The sequence below is a fragment of the Phascolarctos cinereus genome, unplaced genomic scaffold, assembly GCF_003287225.1.
Source record: "Phascolarctos cinereus isolate Bilbo 61053 unplaced genomic scaffold, phaCin_HiC Scaffold_4;HRSCAF=312, whole genome shotgun sequence".
Taxonomy (NCBI): Eukaryota; Metazoa; Chordata; class Mammalia; order Diprotodontia; family Phascolarctidae; genus Phascolarctos; species Phascolarctos cinereus.
In genome coordinates, this window is record NW_027555847.1 from 694,070,181 (window position 1) to 694,088,775 (window position 18,595).

The 18,595-nt window shown below is 46.3% G+C and overlaps 1 protein-coding gene across 5 annotated transcripts in view; it reads left to right on the forward strand.

Moving 5' to 3' along the window:
- The window catches only part of SCARB1 (scavenger receptor class B member 1), a 105,233-nt gene extending 86,903 nt beyond the window's left edge, over nucleotides 1–18,330 (forward strand). Inside the window, exons 9-13 of one of the 5 annotated variants that reach the window (XM_021004331.2) lie at nucleotides 720–793; nucleotides 2,918–2,969; nucleotides 6,705–6,851; nucleotides 12,712–12,852; nucleotides 17,018–17,099. In XM_021004331.2, the coding sequence (XP_020859990.1) occupies nucleotides 720–793; nucleotides 2,918–2,969; nucleotides 6,705–6,851; nucleotides 12,712–12,840 (402 nt within the window). In that variant the 3' untranslated portion in view covers nucleotides 12,841–12,852; nucleotides 17,018–17,099. The other 4 variants (XM_021004330.2, XM_021004332.2, XM_021004333.2 and 1 more) reach the window with 4 other exon arrangements.
- The last annotated feature ends 265 nt before the right edge of the window (nucleotides 18,331–18,595 follow it).

An 18,595-nucleotide genomic window follows, 5' to 3' on the forward strand; every position in this document is an offset into this window, starting at 1 on the left:
TGCTGTATCCACTGTGTGCCACCTAGCTGCCCCGGCTAGTATGTTTCTGAGGCAGAATTTGAACTCAGGTTTGTCCTTCCTGACTCCAGGCCAAGGAATATAACATCATAATAATGATGATGATAATAATAATAATGATAATAATAATAATAAACAATAATAGCTGACATTTATATAATGCTTTAAGGTTTTAAAATGTCTTCTGTATGTCGTCACCATTTGATCTTCGTAATAATCCTGGGAAGTTGGTGCTATTATTATCCCCATTTTACAGATGAGGAAATGGAGGCTGAGAAAAGTCAAGAACTTTATTCTCCCTATTTTACAGATGAAGGAACTGAGGCAAAAAGTGGTGGGGTGCTTTGCCCAGGGTCGCACCACTGAGGCTGGATTTGAACTCTGGTCTTCCTGCCTCCACCCAGCATTGCATTCACTTCACTGCTTGGCTGCCACATACTGGGTAGTGGCCCATAGCCACATGAGATTGGTTTTGGGGAGAATAAGCAGGCTGTCCCCGAAACCGTCCCTCATTGACCCTTTTGTAAACAGAATCTGAGGATGGAGAGACCCTGAGTCTTTCTCAAGATGGTGGGGATGGGGAGGGGTGGGCTCTGTTATTTAAATTAGGTTATCTGTGTGTTAAACCTTCCAGGGCTGGATAAATGGGAGCCATTATTGCTCTCCATGATGTCCTTCTTGCGCTCTCATCCTGACTGCAGGTCACCGGCATCCCCATGAACTGTTCGGTCAAGCTGCAGCTGAGTCTGTATACAAAGGCTGTCCCTGGCATTGGGTGAGTAGAGCGGGGCAGCCAGACTTCTCGCCAGGCCCGCACAGCCAGCGAGTACCCAGTCATATAGGTCTTATTGGGTTGATCACAGAATCTGGGCCCTCCAAGCTCTCCCTTCTGAGTAGCAGCTAATGGATTGGATCTGGAGTCAGGAGGACCTGGGTTCAGGCTGTGCCTTAGCCTCAGTTGTATCGCGTCAACACAACTTCCTAGTTGTGGGGCTCTTCCCGCTACCCGGGCCCCCACCTCTAAAAAGAAAGGGACAGAGTTGAGGGGGGTGGGTGAGGAGAAGCAAAAAGGGACATTTCTAGCCTCAAACTATTCTTCTCCTGGAGCAGAGCCCACGGGGAGATGCTTCAAAAGACCATCTCTTGGGGAGCGCTAGGGTTAATTGGGCAAGTCACTTTCACTTCTCGAATAGCCTCAATTTCCTTATCTCTCTCTTTTTTTTTTTTAAGGCAATTGGGGTTAAGTGACTTGTCCAGGGTCACACAGCTAGTAAGTGTCGAGTGTTTGGTCTGAGACCAAATTTGAACTCAGGTCCTCCTGACTTCAGGGCCAATGCTCTATCCACTGCGCCACCTAGCTGCCCCTCAGTTTCCTCATCTCTAAAACGGGGATAATAGTGTGGGCCCTGGAGACAGGAAGACTCATCTTCTTGAATCCAAATCTAGCCTCAGACACTAGCTGTGTGACCCTGGGCAAGTCACTTCATCCTGTTTGCCTCAGTTTTCTCATCTGTAAAATGAGCTGGAGAAGGAAGTGGCAAATCACTTCATTGCTTAAAAAAACCCCAAATGGTGTCACAGAGAAACTGAAAATTACTGAACTAAACCACACGGGTTGTTGTGGATATCACATTAAAGTGTGTGTGTGTGCGCGCGCGCATGTGCGTGTGTATGTATGTGCGCGCGCACACACACACACGCACACATCACTTTGAAAGCCTTAAGTTGTCATTAGCTCTTTTGGTGGTATCTCACTTCTTGTGACCCCACTTAGGGTTTTCTTAGCAGATATTGGAGTGGTTTGTCATTTCCTTCTCCAGCCCATTTTACAGAGGAGGAAACTGAGGCAAACAGGGTGAAGTGACTTGCCCAGGGTCCCACAGCTGTAAGTGTCCGAGTCCGGATTTGAACTTGGGAAGGCAGGTCTTCCTGATTCCAAGCCCAGTGCCCTGTGCTGTGTCCCAAGTCCTCATTTTTGTTATGGACCCAAACAGGTTAGGGACGGACCCTAGACTTGTGGTGGAAGCTGGACCTTAAAGCTTGATTCTAAAGGGGTTGTTCGAGGCTCCACGATAGGTGAGGGACCGAGCTGGAACCCAACATTCCCGACTTCCCCAGCCCTGGCTTCTCTGCCGTGATATCTTCCTTCCTGGTGAAAATCTCAGTTCTCTGAGCCCTTCCATCCTGCCCACTAACAGAGGGTGAGGGACGGCAGGGGAAGGGCACTGGGCCTGAAATCAGGAAGATCTGAGTTCAAATGCTGCCTTAAATGTATACTACCTGTGTGATAACCGGGCAGATTTTCTCATCTGTAAGATGAGGGGAGTGGACTAGCTTACCTCTTAAGTTCCTTTCAGTTTTAGACCCATGATCCTTCTTTGGTGTCATACGTGCCTTAAGCCTGGTGCCACATATAATTTGTTTTCGTTCGTAAGACCAGATGCTGTGATTTGCATTGGTTAGAAAGAACTCTGGATAAGGAAACTTCACTTTCTCCTCTTCTACCCCACCCCATGCAGATTAGAACCAGTTCTGCAAGTTATAGTACTAGCTGTTTGACTCCGGGCAGGTCACCTCATCGCTGCCTGCCTCAGTTTCCTCAACTGTAAAATGGGTATAATAACACCCACATCGTAGGATTAAAAGAGATAATATTCTAAAAGTGCTTAGCGCACAGTAGGAGCTTAATAAGTGCTTATTCCTTTCCTCCATTAGGGAGTTGCCTGAGGGTTGAAGAGACTTGTCCAAGGGGGCCACTTAGCTAGTTTGCTGTCAGGGGTGGGACTTGAACCCAGGTCTTCCTGACTCTGAGGCCAACCCAAGCTGCCTCTTGCTGTGTGAAATAGGCCTTCAACTTTATTAAAATGTGACTCTGGTTTTTCTTGCTGTTTTTCTTTAGGCAAACAGGAAGAATCCAGCCGGTAGTCCTTCCTCTCCTTTGGTTTGAAGAGGTAAAGTCATATCTTTCTTCCTTGTTCAAGAATCCTGGGCATCTTATTCAGGGAGGAAATGTTGGAGAGGTTGAGCAGTCAAGCATAGGGCCAAGGAGGAGAGACCAGGGCTGGTCAACTTCTCCCTCTGTGCAGCTCAGGCTATACTCAAGAAAATTAGATTCATTCAACATTTGTCCCTCTGATATGGAAACAGAAAATGAAAAGCAACCCACTTGCCTTCTTAAGTTGGCTCTTCTCCTGACTCTTTTTGTCACTGAGGATTAGTCATCAAAGCCACGCTGCCCCTCAGTCTCCTCATCTGTCCAATGGGAATAACATTGCTCTGCCTCACGGGGGCCTCGTGATAATGGTGGCTGAGAAGCTCACCATATCTTGGGCTGCTTTACGAGCGCTGTGGTATTGGTGTGATAATCCCGATGTGTCCCCTGCTGTGGTCCCCTGGAGTATTGTGAACTGTCCTGGGCTCTACATCTTAAGAAAGCTATTGCTAAGCTGGAGAGTGGCCGAAGAAGACAACCAGGATGATCTTCATCCTATGAGGATGGGATGAAGGAACTGGAGATGTTTAACATGGGCTCTTGGAGGATGGATTAGACTTTTTGTATTGGTCCCCAAAGGGTGGAGCCAGGAGGAATTGTATAGAAGTGACACAGGGGCTCAGTTTAGGCCTGAGGTCAAGAGACAGTTGCTAGTTATGAAAGTCTTCTCAAGGTCGAATGGGCTGCCTTGGGAAGGAGTGACACCTCACCTGAGGCCTTCAAGCAAAGGTTAGGTGACCATGTGTTGGGAATGAAGAGGGTTTTTTGGTTCATGCAAGGATCAGTCTAGCTGGTGTCTGAGATCCCATCTGACTCTGAAGTTTTCTATTTCTAGCGTCTCAGATTTTTTAGTTTTATGCCATCAGTACTTTTGGAAGATGGTGTCATAGTGGCTCAGTTCTTGGTATCAGAAATCACAATGTAGTTTCTTCCCCAGCTTTTAGGTATCAGGCAACAACCTAGTTGGTGGTGGTGGTGGAGTTTGGGGAGGAGGGCCCGTGTTTATTGTGATGACTCAGGCGAGGGACAGTCCCAGCCTCCTCCAAGTCTGGACTTGTGTTCTGGGAGCTGATTTGGGTGAGACTCTCCACAGGTGAGGCTGCTGGGAAGCTCCACCCGAGGCCCTGAAGGGAGAAGGAAGGGTGGTCTAGATCTTAGTGTTTGTGGTAGGTGGAGGTAGACCCCTCCTTCCTAGAGGCAGTTTGAGGCTAGTGGGGCGGAACGTCCGTGTTGTCTGAAGCTGCCATGTCCAGAGCAATTAAGGACGCTCTCCAAAGTGAGAGAGCATAGACATGGAAGAACCTTGGGTAGGCTGTCCCGACCTATCTAAACACCAGCCCTACAGGCAGGCCTTCTCATGCAGCCTTCTGGTTTTAATTTGGTTCCTCTACCATTAATCAGTCAATAAAATGTTGACTTACTATGTCATGCACTGTGCTGAGCGCTAGGGGGAAAATACAAAGAAAGGTAAAAACAGCCCCTACCTTCAAAGAGTTCACCATCTCATGGGGGATGGAACATATATAAATCAATACACACAAGGTATATTGGGATTCTCTCTTTTTTTTTTTTGTGGGGCAGTTGGAGTCAAGTGACTTACCCAAGGTCATAAAGTAAGCATCAAGTGTCTGAGGTCAGATTTGAACTCAGGTCCTACTGACTCCAGGGCTGGTGTTCCCTCCACTGCACCACCTAGTTGTCCCAATATTGGGGTTCTTAACCTGGGATATATGAACTTCTTTAAAAAATATTTTGATAACTATTTCAATAAAATTGGTTAATCCTCTGTATTTTTATGAATTTAAAAACAGGATTCTGAGAAGAGGTGTGTAGGCTTCACCAGACTGCCCAAGGGGTCTATGATACCAAAAGGTTACAAACCCCTGAAGCGGAGGGGATCTGTCTCACTGTCACATATTTAGTTAGCTTCCCGAATCCCAGCAGAATACTGAGTCTGGATGATGGGAGCCACCTTTTCCAGGGCCTTTGTACTGTAGATTAGCAGACCGCTGTGGTGGAAGGCCTGCTGTGCTGAATCAGGCCTTGAATCATAGAGGGCTATCTGCGACCAAGAATTCTTTCCCCACACCGCCCCTACCCAAGGTGACCTCAGGGACTGTGCTGAAATGAAATTGTTAAAATCTGTCTGGGTGAGTCAGAATCTTTGGGTATCAGAGGCCGTTGGGTCCAGCCTGTACCTGAATAAAGATCCTCTGCATACCAGAGAAGTAGGCATCTATCCACCCTTTGCCCGACAGCCTGGACTGAGAGGGAGCGAGCCCTTGCCAACCAGAGCAGCCCGATCTACTTTGGGATTGCTCCAAGGCAGGAGATCCTAACCTTTTCTGCATTTTGGACCCTTTGGGCAGTGTCTGGTGGAGTCCGTGGACTCCTCAGAATCATGTTTTTAAATACGTAAAATAAGATACAAAAGTAACCAGCTATTTTGAAGTAGTTATTAAAATATATAATATAAATATAATAAAAATATATGTATTTCAATTACGATTTCAAAATGGCTGGTTACCTTTGTATCTTATTTTTTTATATTTATTATATATCATATATACTAATATATGTATTTAATAACATGCATTTAATAATTATATCTATTTAAAAGTCCACAGACCCCAGGTTATGAATCTCTGCATTATAAAGTTTTTTTCTTATTTCCAACCTACATTTTGGCCCTTTTATTAATTGAACAGGGGGTCTTAGGTGTTGAACTAGGAGGGTCGCCAGAGGGCATCTGGTCCAGCTTCTTTGCTTTATAGATGAGGAAACCTCTGAGACTCAGACTGCTGAAGTAACTTGTCCATGTCAGAAAAGGGCTTTGAACCCCACTGACTACAGAGCCCATCAATTATCATGGTGACCCGGTTCTTCCCAATGGGCGAAGCAGAAAGAGATGAATCCCCCTTCTCTAGCTTCTCAGGTGTTCACACGTACATATTACACACAATATGTATTACTATGTGTATATGTATATACACAGACATATATACACACGTCTGTGTATGTATATACACATACACATATATTTTTGTCTTATAGCAGCATGTAAACAACTAAAAATACATAATATACTATATATCCATTATATGTACATAAAATATATCTGATATAATTGGTTAATCCTCTGCATTTTTATGAATTTAAAAACATGATTCTGCTTCACCAGACTGCCCAAGGAGGCTATGATACAAAAAGGTTTACAAACTCCTGAAATAGAGGGGACCTCTCTCATGGTTATGTATTAAATTAGCTTTCTGAGGCCCATCAGAATATATAGATGTATTATTTATATATAAATATAAAACATAAATATATGTGTTTATATATCATAAATAAATATGATATATACAAACAATATATAAATATATAATATTATATATAGATTATTTCTAAATTGCCTCTGTGTGTGTGTGTGTATGTATGTATGTGTGTATGGTTGTTTGCATGGGCATGCTGTTTCTGCCATTAGACCACAAGCTCCTTGAAGGACTGTTTTTGCCTTTCTTTGTATCCCTGGTGCTTAGCACGCTTGTCTGGAGCCATAGTAGAAGCTTCCTCCGTGCTGGTGGACTGGGTTTGTAAAATGGAAAGCTTCCTGTCCTGTTGTATTCTCCGCCCCCGAGGGGTACATGTTGGCCATGCCCCATTGGCCCACTCATTATTTCTTCTTGCTTTCTAGCGTGGTGCCATGGAAGGCCAGACCCTCAAATCGTTCTATAACAGACTGGTCTTGATGCCCAAGCTGGCACAGTACTTTCAGTACGTCTTAAATGCCTTGGGCTGTCTTTTCATCATCATCACTCTCATCCTCATCATTAAGAATCAGGTTAGTACCGGCCCAGCTTGTGCTTCTGCTAACCTTCTTGGCCTCCCCGCCAGCTTATGCCCTGGAGGGAGGGGGAAGGACGGACCTAGAGCCCATCCTCGGCTGGTCCTTCCCGGGCTTTGGACAGGTCCCTTCCGCGGAGGAAAGCTGCTTAGGCTGGTGGGCCCATCCCTATGCCATTCCAGGAGCCTTCTCTCAGTCTTTCTTTGTGGCAGGGACGGGACGAGAAACTGACTTTGCTGCTTCTACTTTCCATGGCTTTCTTTAAGACCCCCTGCCTTTCCTTCTGCTCCTTGCCCTTTGGACTTCCGTCTTCTCTGGATATCTCAGAGGCACTCCTGGCAGTAACTTGAAATGGGTTTTGCATATGGACATCTGGCGCTTAGTCTAGGACAAGGATTCTTGACCTGGGGCCTGTGAACTTATTTAAAAAAAAACTCAACAGTTCGATAACTGTATTTCACTAGAATTGGTTTCCTTTTGATTCCTATGGATTTTATTTAATGTATTTAAAAGCAGGATTCTGTGGAGGGGTCCATAGGCTTCACCAGACTTGCCAAAGGGGGTTCAGGACACGAAAAAGGTTAAGAACCCCTGGTTTGGGTAGGGTCTTAGCAAACCTCCAAGATGCCATCACATTTTTTCCCATACCTGAAGTGAGCAGCCACCCCCATGAGAATCTCTAAAGCAAGGCTTCTCATGCAGAAAGTATTGTCTTTTCAGAGTCATACAGGCTTCGTGGGGCCTTCACAAACTAGAGTAGACAGAATACACTAGACCAAAAACTCAATTTGGTACTTGCCCTGTGCCCTGCTTTCCATCAAGGTGGGTACTCCTGCCAGCTGTCGAGGCAGATTACACCTCTCAGGAATTAGGGGAAGGGCTGGGAAGGAGTTGACTTGGACACCTTCTCCCCCTTCCCGCATGGAAGTGAGCAAACCATTCAGCTAAAGAAAAGCTCAAGACAGTACAACCAAGTGGGTGAGGAATGGGGTGGGGGGTTGTGGGGCAGGGAGGGGAGAGGGAGGCTAGTCTGAGTTAATGAAAGATCTAAGTGCAGAAAACGTCCAAATGTAAAATTATGGGCACTTACCATGTTTATTGAAATACAGTTCTCAAACGTTTTCAATTATGCATCGTAACCAAGAATCAGTTCTGGTAGAATGTAAGATCCCTGAGGGAAGGGACTGGTTTATTGGTGCCTGGTCCTTTTATTTTTCCATCGGTGTCCTCCCCCATGTCCAGCACGGTGCCTATTCAACAGTATATCCTTAATAAATGTTTGTTGAATTGAATTACTAGGCAACATTTTATTTGTTGAATTAGTAGGTGCTCAGTGAACAACGACAACAATTCCCTTTAATAGGGCAGCTGGGTGGCTCAATGGACAGAGCGCTGGGCCTGGACTTAGGAAGACCTGAGTTCAAATCCAGCCACTTGCTAGCTGTGTGACCCTGGGCAAGTCACTTCACCCTGTTTGCCTCCGTTTCCTCATCTGTAAAAAGAGCTGGAGGAGGAAATGGCAGATCACTCCAGTATCTCTGCCAAGAGAACCCCAAATGGGTCACAGAGAGTCAGACATGACTGAAAAAAAAACCCAACTGAATCACCGGAACAGCAGTTCAGTTCAACCCCTATCTGTTGAGGACCTGCTAGTTCAATTGGATGAATAAAATGTTGCATAGTTATTCAATTCAAACATTTATTAAGTGGCTGCTGTGTGCTGGCACTGGGGGTGCCAAGACAAAGAAACAAAACCATCCCTGCCCTCAAGAAGTTGACATTCTACTGGGAGGAAACAAGGTGCTAAGTAGTTACAAAGTATCTAAAGAATAAATAAATAATGAGAGGCCAGGCCTCAGAGTCAGGAAGACCTGGGTTCAAGTCCTCCTTCTTTCAGTTCAATTCAGTAAACATTTATTAAGCGCCTGCTGTGTGCCAGGTACTGTGCCAAGTGCTGGCTACAAATAAGAAAAAGACAGCTCTTGCCCTCGGGGAGCTTACGGTCTAAGAGAGAAGACTACGCACAAAAGGGAGCCAGCATGGGGGTGACAGTAAGGACAGCAGGGGCTAGCTTATTCGGTGGAGTTGAAACCAGAGAAAGCAGCAGGCGCAGAGAGGAGGGAGCTGGAAGTCCAATGTCTGTCTCTGGAAAGGAAGGCATTAGGAGCAGTCCTCCAACATGTAACCCTGGACAGATCACTTAAAACTCTCAGGGCCTCAGTCACATCTCTAAGGTTTGAGGATACTGATCTGCCTTAGGTAGGTGGCATTTCAGAATTTCCTTATACCAGTGAAATCACAGATCTCATTAAAAAAAAATCCTGACAACTGATGTAAAGTAATTTTTGAGGCGGGGGCAGGATAGCAGCTGAGGGGGTGGGGTGGGCGGTGCAGCAGGAAGAGAGGGACTTTCCTTTACTACAAGGCCATGTGGTCTAACAGATAAACACTCTGAGTGTTAGCCCCAGCTCTGGTACTCAGCCCTGTGAGCTCAGACCAATCCCTTTTTATCTGTAGGACTCAGTTTCCCCCTTTGTAAGATGAGGGGATTGGACTAGAACCCTTCCATCACTAAGTCTCTTTGTGATAGGGCTCCTGGATAATCCGTTTGTTTTGTTTTTTTTCCCCCATTCTCCTCGATTTGGGGAAGTCATGACAAGTCATTTAGGAGCTGGGGAAGGATGGGCCGATGCTCCCTTCTGAAAGATCTGGGAGCTCTTCAAGGAGCCCAGAGGTTGACTGGTACCTCATCTGGCCCAACATCCCTCTCACCTCAGGCTCTGTGACAGAGAAATCTTTGTTTCAAGAATGAGTAAGCCTCCCTTCCTGGAGCGGGTGGGGGGTGGAGATGAGCTCCGAGGCACATTTTCTGAATCACTGGGAGTCTCTGTCTTTGTCTTACTCATTCTGGCCTCTTCTTTCCCCAAGCTGGGGTAACTCTAAACCCCCTTCCCACTGCCAAAAAGCCAGTCTGAACACACCAGCAGATCTGAAACGTTAAGACTACTGAAACTTGTCTGTTACTTTGCTGAGCCCTTTTTTTGGGGGGGAGGTAGCTTATTTGGGGCAAAAAAGTCCTCACTGGGGTCTCAGCTATGTCCCTCGCCCAGAATACCAAAGTTATGGAGCCAGTAATTCAGAGGAAGAATAATTTTTAGTACCTTATACCCTCAGTTGCTTTCTGCTTACTTTATTCAAAATGTTGTCTGCAACCCCAGACTCTATCTTTTAAAATTAAACCCAAGTAGATACTTCTCCATATCCCCTCCCCCCTTTTGAAAAACATTGGGGTTCATTTTTCTTCTCCTGGGCAGGCAGGAGGAAAGGAACCCTCTTGCCTTTGGCTTAGTTTAAGCTCTAGGAAAGAAATGCATAATCCTCTTTCTAAATAGTCTGAATTCTTGGCTTGGCTAGAATAACTGAACTGACTTGGTTAGTGGGAACTCACCAAGGTCTGCCTTCAGCACAGTCAACTTGCATGTGCCCAGTTTTTAAACCTGTACTCAGCTATAGTCTGTTGTCTTCATTATCTCAGTTCCTTGAGAAATAGGTATAGTAGATTTATTCTATTTCTTTTTTTTTTTAATGGAGATGGTGTATTAGAATGTAAGGAGAGTTAGACTTGGAGTCTGAGAGTGTGGATTCAGATCCTAGCTCATCTGTCTGTGAGACCTTGAGCAAGTCCCTTCCCTGACTCAGTTTCCCCATCTGTAAAATGTGAGAGTTGGACCAGAGGACCTCTATAGTCCCCCAGGGAGCAATAGTACTGTGTTGGGCTCTTCTGAACATACCGAGATGCTATACTAGGCTTAATTAGGTGCTTAATAAATGTTTATTGATTGATTAATTGATAATAGCATACTAAATTCTGTCAAAGTCCCAGTAACCAGCCCTCTCCTTTCCATCTGGTCTTTGTCAGTGCCACTTCTTCCTATCTTTTTCTCTTCCTCAGAACCGTGGGCAGAGAAGGAGACTTTCTGTCTTGCTTGCTTGCTGGCTAACGCAATAATTGAAACTTCCTAAGTGATTAATATGGGTGAGCTAGTCCGCAGTACTCACAGACCCTTGTGTTACTAACCCCACCTCTTGTGAAGAGTCACATCAACGTTTCTAACTTCCAGGTTTATTTTTCACTGGGTTACTGAAGGGCCGCACTGACTCACCTTGTTCCTCATGGAGCATGGTGTACCTGGGGCTATGGGTCTGCTTTAGCCAATGATCCAATAAGCCATATCTTGCCCCGTGCAGTTTCCAGAGTGGCCCAGCCTAAGCTGAAGATGTATCTCTTCCTGAACACCCACACTAGCATTTTTTTTTTTGTGAATGACAGTGGGGTAATCCAGGCCTTGGAAGTCCATATTGACATCCAAGTTCAGAAGCTTTAACATATATCTTGCCAAAAGGGGGTGGGGGGGCAGCCTGCCAATCTGTGGATTGTTGGGTGTTGGTCCATTTTTCCCCGGAAAGAATTCACGTTCCTATGATGAACTAATGTCACAAAGTGCTTGGTGATGTCTGGGCCACCAATAGACCTGTTAACTAACTCTTGTCCACAGCCGTGTTCCGAAGAAATGTCTGATCACAGCTCTTAATCTGATTCCTTTCTAACATGTTGTTGGAAGCAAGATGATTAAGGTGTATCATGGCCTTGTGAGAGCAACCTTGGCCCAGTACATACAAACGCCATACAACTCGTGCCAACCCCACAGTTCAAGTCATTCTTAAAAAGTCACCCGTCCCATTTCATTTTATTCCATAAGTTGTTGTTGTTTTTTTAGGCAATTGGGGTTAAGTGACTTGCCCAGGGCCACACAGCTAGTGAGTGTCAAGTGTTTGTTCTGAGGCCGGATTTGAACTCAGGTCCTCCTGACTTCAGGACCCATGCTCTAGCTGCCCCAATTAAAATTTTTTTAAAACTCACAAAAACATAAGCAACTACAAAAAAGTCACCCATTCCCCAATGAGACCATTCCTGATTGAATTGAATTCCCTTATACTCAGCTGTTCTGGGAGAAATCACACTAGAAGTAGGTTTTTAGTGCTCTAGCATTGGAAGGCACCCTGGACTGCCTTCCAGTTCAACAGACATCCCCTCCCACCACAGCTGCTCCAACAAGCCCAGCTTCTGCTTGAAGACCTCAAGGAAGGGGGAGCCTGCCCGTTCTACTTAGAGGAAGTACCAGTGGTAAAGAGCTTTTCCTGACATCAAACCTAAAATTGTCCCCTTATCAACTCCTAGATCTCCCCTCTGAGGCCAAAGGGAACATGCCTTAGTTCTGTTTCACACAACAGCCCTTCCGATAATTAAAAGAACCAGCACAACCTCCTTTCCTTGTGATAACCCTTCAGATACTTGAAGACAGTGATCCTGTCCCTCCACCCCCAAACCCCAAGTCTTCTCCAGGCTAGAGATACCCGGTTCCTTTGTCCAGTCCATGGGACATGGACTCAAGGCACTTTGTCATCCTAGAACCATACCCCTTTACCCTTCACATTACATCCAGAGCCTGTGCCTCATTTTTAGTCCTTAGAGGGATCCTTTAAGACTGGCTTGAACTCTGGTGGAATCATTTCTGACTATTGATTTCTACTCTTGAGAGAGATGGGGGGTGGGGTGGGGAAGATGAATCAGTTTTTGAACATGCCTTTGAAACAAATGAGCTACGAAACCAATTTTTAAAAATCCTGCCCCAAATATAATACACAAGTCACCTTAATCAGTCAGCTGGCTTGAGCATTAACCTTCACATGGGGCTAATCGAGATTTTTTTTAAAAATTAAGAATTGTATTAAAAAAAAACAAAACAAAACTGTTCATTCCCGACTGGAACTATAAATTAGCTTGGTTATCTTCTAGGAAACATTCTTTTTATTTTGGAGTAGTAATAAAAAGGTCTCAAAGAATTCAGAGGCCATTCAGTCCTATTCAGAATCTCTGATGACCCCTGCTCCTAATGGGACAGTGCTGCAGGAAGCCCGACTGTAGGTGGGTAACCAGGTAAAATGACGTTTGTACATTTCACACACCGTGGATCTTAGTGAAAATAATAATGATGATGATCATATTATAATTATGTAAATTAGTTTATATAACACTTCAAACCTTGTGAAAGGCTTTACAAATATTATCCCATTTGATCCTCACAACAACTTTGAGAGGTATAGGTGCTATAATTATCTCCATTTTACAGATGGGGAAACTGAGGCAGAGGTGAAACTGACTTGTTCGGGGTCATGCAGCTAGGAAGTGCCTGAGGCAACATTTGAACTCAGTCTTACTGACTCCAGGTCTGGCGCTCTATCTACTTGCGCCACCTAGCGGTCTCTGGTCACTTCCTTCAGCTTCAGCTTCTTTTAGAGTACCTGGAGACTTTAAAAATGTATCTGTTACTTTAGACCAGCTGTTAAAATAGCCATTCTGGTGGGGAGGGGTATAGATGGAAAGAGTTTTGGCTTTGGAGTTAGAAGGATCTAAGTTCAGATCCAACCTTTGATACTTACGATACCTGTGTGACCTTTTCAAGGTCATATCCAGCTAGTGAGTAGACAGAGGCAAGATTTGAACCCTGGGCTTCTGACTCCAAACCCAGTGCTCTTTCTACTGTCCTGTACTTCCTCTGTTGCTTTTTTTTAATGAAGTACCCGCTGAGAGTGGAACAGGTCTCAAAGTTGGGGGGGGTGGGGCAGAGATGATAATGTCATTTGAGGTTTAATAGGAATCAAAGCTCCCATTTCTGTAGTTTTTTTTTCCCCAAGGTTTGCAAAGCACTTCCCATTCATTGTCATACTCTCACAACCACCCTGGGAGGTTGGGCTTGGAATTGTTATTATACCCATTTTACAGATGAGGCCCAAGACAAAATGGCTTTTACTTCCCATTTTGGGCTAACTTTAAAGCAGCAGACTTTTTTGTTTTTTGTTTTCTCCCTCTGAATGTTTGTTCCTTGATCTCTGAAACTGTTTATAAGCCACAGAGGGCAGACCTATCATTTGGCTTATGATTTAAAAGAATTTTTAAAAAAATCTACAGAGAGAGCGAGTACAAGTTTCTGAAATAAATAGCAGGCCCACTGATTACAGGATGGGGTGAATGCTGTGGGTCTTGACTCAGTGCTTTGGCAGGGGCCTCCCCCCTCCTGCCCCCACACATTTGCTTAAATCACTTGGCAGGGAGTAGAACATGAAAATGAAGTCGTCAGGTTCTCATCTATGAAAGTGCCTTATTTAAATTGTATGTGGGAGGTGGGGAATTCGGCTGAGTTATAACCCACAGGCTCTGCTAAAGCTCCCTCTGTACCAGCTCCATGAAACAGAAGGCTTTCTTTTCCCCAGCTTATTCCACATTGGGGGAAATCATCTCCCTGGGGCCCCTCTGGCTTCAGATTTTGGGATTTGCATGACACTGCCTCTCTGTGTGCATGCCTTGGCTGGCACTGGCCCTTGAGAGGAGGGCAGAGGGGAAAGCTAGAGCCTGAGGCCTGTCTCCACTAATCCTGATTTGGCCTCCCAAGAGCCTGGTGGGTTCTCTGCTTAGCTTAGCGGCCTCCTCCCTGGCCTTAGACAGATTCTGCCTGTGGTTTCCGAGGATGGAGAGAGAAGAGGGTGGAGGGGAAGGGCAGCAGAGAATTCTTTGTTCTTCTCCCCCGACCCGGGGTTGATCATTTTCTTTGTTACTTCCCGGGAGCTCCCTCCATAAATCCTGACCGTAGGATCATTGCCTTAGAAGGTAATGGGTTTTCCCCTCCAAGGGGTGGGGTTTCTAGGCTGAAATTGAGAGGGTAGAGAAGAGGGTGCTGCATTATGATGGAGTGGCCAGAGTTCAGGATGTGGACTTGAGTTGAGTTCAAATTCTGCCTCTGAGACTAACTTCTCTGGGTCTTGGAAATCTGTGTCTGGAAAATGAGTTGGGTGGGCTAGGATGCCTTTAATTCTTATTAGCATAGTTATCCTGGCAGATTGAGAGCTGGAATGTTAGAAGTCATGGGTCCTAGATATGGGAGGAACTGACTCTGGGCTCCTCAGCCTGAATACAGGAAGAGGGCCAGCTCCTCCTCCCTGCCCCACCCCCACCCCCCAAAAGAGGAGGCTCCATAGGGGTTTCTGGGGGGGGCCTCCAGGGAGCCTTTCAGGCATCAACTGTAAGAGAAGCCAGCCAGGTGCTGGCATATTTTTAGATGTGTGGGCCTGGGGGAGGAGGGGAGGAGGGGAGGAGGGAAGGAGGGGAAGGGGGTTATTACTGGCATCAGCTTAATTTAGTTTATTAGTCTACCCTCATGGGACTCAGAGCAGAGGGATTATTCAAATGTTTGCCTCCCCCTGCTGATGAGCAGGGATACTGGTTGGCCCTGCTTTGTACAAGTATTAATTACTCTTTCTTTCCCTAGGCCTCCACCCCCAGCCCCAAATACGTGTTTGTTTATTGATTCAAGAGGCAGCATGCCTCCCCCCCACCCCCAACCACTGCTGAACTTGGCCAATGGGAGTATATGTGAATGGGGAGGGGGTTGACTATGCATTTCATGATGCTGACTCTCCTACTACCCTTTGGCATCGGAGCCCTGGGTGTTCTGGGCATGGGGGCTTGAAGGCTCATTCTAGGGGCCTTAATTAACTTGCTTTCCCCTTGGCAGACCTCTGATATACACTGAAAGGGGCTCAGGTCCCACAGGGTTGAGGTACAGGTCCTCAAGGGGCTGACCATCTATGGTGGAACGCGGACCACACAAGATAAAGGGTGACGTTTCTTATACTATGATTATGCATTTTAGGACATCTCTTCAGCAGTGTCTAAACACCATGGCTCGATTTTTCCCCTGCCCACTAAACTCTGACCCCCTAAATGAAGCAGGAAGGATTTGTGATTCTGCCTTAAAATGTGTTTGTTAGGGGATGGCCGCCTTAAATTTTGATGAAGACACATCCCCCCTCCTCCTTCACCTTGTATGGTTGGTTGTTACACACCTGATTTCTTTCCTTTGCTTAATTTGGGGAGCTTTCCCAAGTTGGACCCTCCTGTGTATTAAGCTGTAGTGGGCCAGCCTTCCCTTACCCCCCTCCCCTTTCTGGATGGGGTCAACACTTGACCTTCCAGGGATGAACATGGACGAGGATGTCTTGGGTACCAGTAGTATGATGGAATCCAAAGTTTTCCTGATGGAAACATTCTCAGAATGGGGGGGCAAAGTGTGGGGGGGAAATATTTAGTTCAAGCATGGGTTAATTGCAAGAATTAATCACATGTATTATTTGGTGGCACCTCAAACCAGGGGTGAGCTGGATGTAAGTGGGATTGTTAAATTCTCAGTGTGAGCACTTACACCTAGGAAATCCCCAAACATCGCAATTCAGGCCTTGTTTAATGGTTCTGTTGATTGTCTAGTCTTCAGAAAGAGTCAACAAATACTGATTACACATAAAAGTGCATGATGGGTTTGGGAGGGCTGGTTGTTAAACATTTACCATCACACCTCTGCCTGGATTTCTTAGGTTTCTGTTTCCTATTCACCTGAGAGGGATCAGAGAAGAGAGCTAAGGGAGAGGTTCGAGGGATGAGGATCTGCCAGACTGGCAAGGGATCCAGGCAGAAGGAAAATACCAGCTTGATAGAGATAGATACCTCTGGGCTTAGGAAGACGAGGCAGGCATCAGGTGAACGCTCCTTTTTTTGAGGCAAGGTGAGGCAGGATGGTGCAGAAAGAGTCCTGGCCTTCGATTGGGGAGGCTGGGTCCCCATCCCGTCTCTTCTACTAGACTGATGAAGAAACCTTGGGTAGATGGATTTCACTCATTTCCCCATCTGTAAAATAAGAGATCAATACAAAGTCAATCAATCAGCACACACTTATTAAGCACTTGGTGTATACTAGGGGATGGGGACAGAAAGAAAGGCAAAAAATAGTCTCTGCTCTCCACAAACTTATTGTCCATTCTCATGGGGGAGACAATATGTAATTGAATAGACATGATAATTACAGTTCTGATTCTCTGGGTCACTCCAGAAAATAAACTATCTCCAAGGGAAGGTATGTGGGCCTTAGAACTCCCCAGAGGAAGGGGGGTTCCCTGTCAGGTGGAGTCATGCCAAGGTGGTAATGGGAGGGGGCTAGAGGGTGGTAGGGACGTGCCAGTGGAAGAGAGGTAACCCAGTCCATTCTCATCCACAGAGGACACCCAGTGCTCCACGAGGGGCTGGGCCCCCAATCAGACCAGCTCCCCAGCTCCCAGACTCCCCTCCTCCAGGACGACCCCCAGGATGGACAGCCTGCCGGCAGCAAGTCCTGAGTGACCTCCCCTGCCTGGCCATGGCAGCCGTGTGGCCATGATGTCATCTTTTTATATGTACAGCCATGAACACACACATTTAGTGTGTGTATATGTGTGTATGTGAGAGAGGGAGAGAGAGAGAGAGAGTCAAAGACTTGCAGGGACAGAAAGTCTCGACCTCGAGGACTCTCAAATTGGGCATTTGGGGATGGAAGGTTTTGTGAGAGCCAGTCTGGGAATAGCTTGACCCCTGACTTCTCCAGTAATTTAGGTATCCCTCAGCCTGTCCCAACGCTAGGATCCTGAAACGCCTGGGAGGCATTAAGCCTGGTCCTCCCCTGCCCCTCTCTTTGAGTACTTCTTTCCCCTTCTCCCTGAGAAGAAGCCAGGATGAACTGTGTACTGCACAGCCAGCCAAGAGAACACAAGCTGATATGAGCCTTACTCCCCTCCCTCTGTTCCCTCTCATCTTCCCCTCCCCCATGTAGTAATGTCTTCGGTGCCCTGGTTCTGAAACCCAGTACTTCCACCTTATTATGGCTCGCCCAGGTTGGACCCGGAGGCTCTCTCCATAGAGGCTAATTAGACTTGCTGCCCACTTGGGTCCTGAGGGGCTGAGACCACTACCGATGGGGACCTTTTCGGCCCCTGGTGCTGAAGGGAGCAACCGGGGGTCATTTCATCTGCACCCAGGGATCAGGCCGGGGGCCACCTTCACGTCGGGAACCCTCTTAAACAGCTTGGGGTCCGGGGCAGAAGGTCTGGCGTCACGGCCGCGTTTTGGGTTGTGATCTCTCTGATGGCCATTTTTAGCTTTCCTGGGTCTTCTCACAGACACGTCTGGTTTTTTAATATTTTCATCATTTTTCTATCTTCTGATTCAACAAATGAATGCTCTAGAGGTATGCGGTCCTAGCAGATTTCCCGTTGCGTTCTTGGGGGACACTGGAAACTCCCCTTCTGGCATCCAGGACTCTGTGCTCCTGTAGGGAAACAAGGCAGGGTTGGGGAGGAATATCTCAGGGCCCCTCCATCTCCTGGGAGCCGGCAGATTGATGCGCTGGCTTCCCTAGGGTGGGGGAAGCAGCGTTTCTGGTCTCCTGGATAAACATCTGTCTCTTTTTTCACCTTTTTTTTTCTACTAGGAAAAAAAATCTCATTCACTTTAAAAGAATAAATTCACTTTAAAATAAAAATGTGAAAAACAAACAAATGTCTGCAGGTGTGACTGTTGGGGATGATGGTTTCGGCCAGGGGGGTGGGGTGGGGGTGGGAAAAGCTTGGCCCTAAAGCTCCCTAACTCCAACAGTGCTGGTGAGGCCTGAAGCCGGCACCTGCTCCTTCCTCTTTGGCCTGAGGCCAATTCTTCCGCTCTCAGCCAACCAACCCTAAGGGGCTTCCCCTCCCAGATTTTATTTTATTTTATTTTTTGACTAGGTAATAGAAGCCATTCTTTGCCTCTCTTTCGTTTGTTCCTT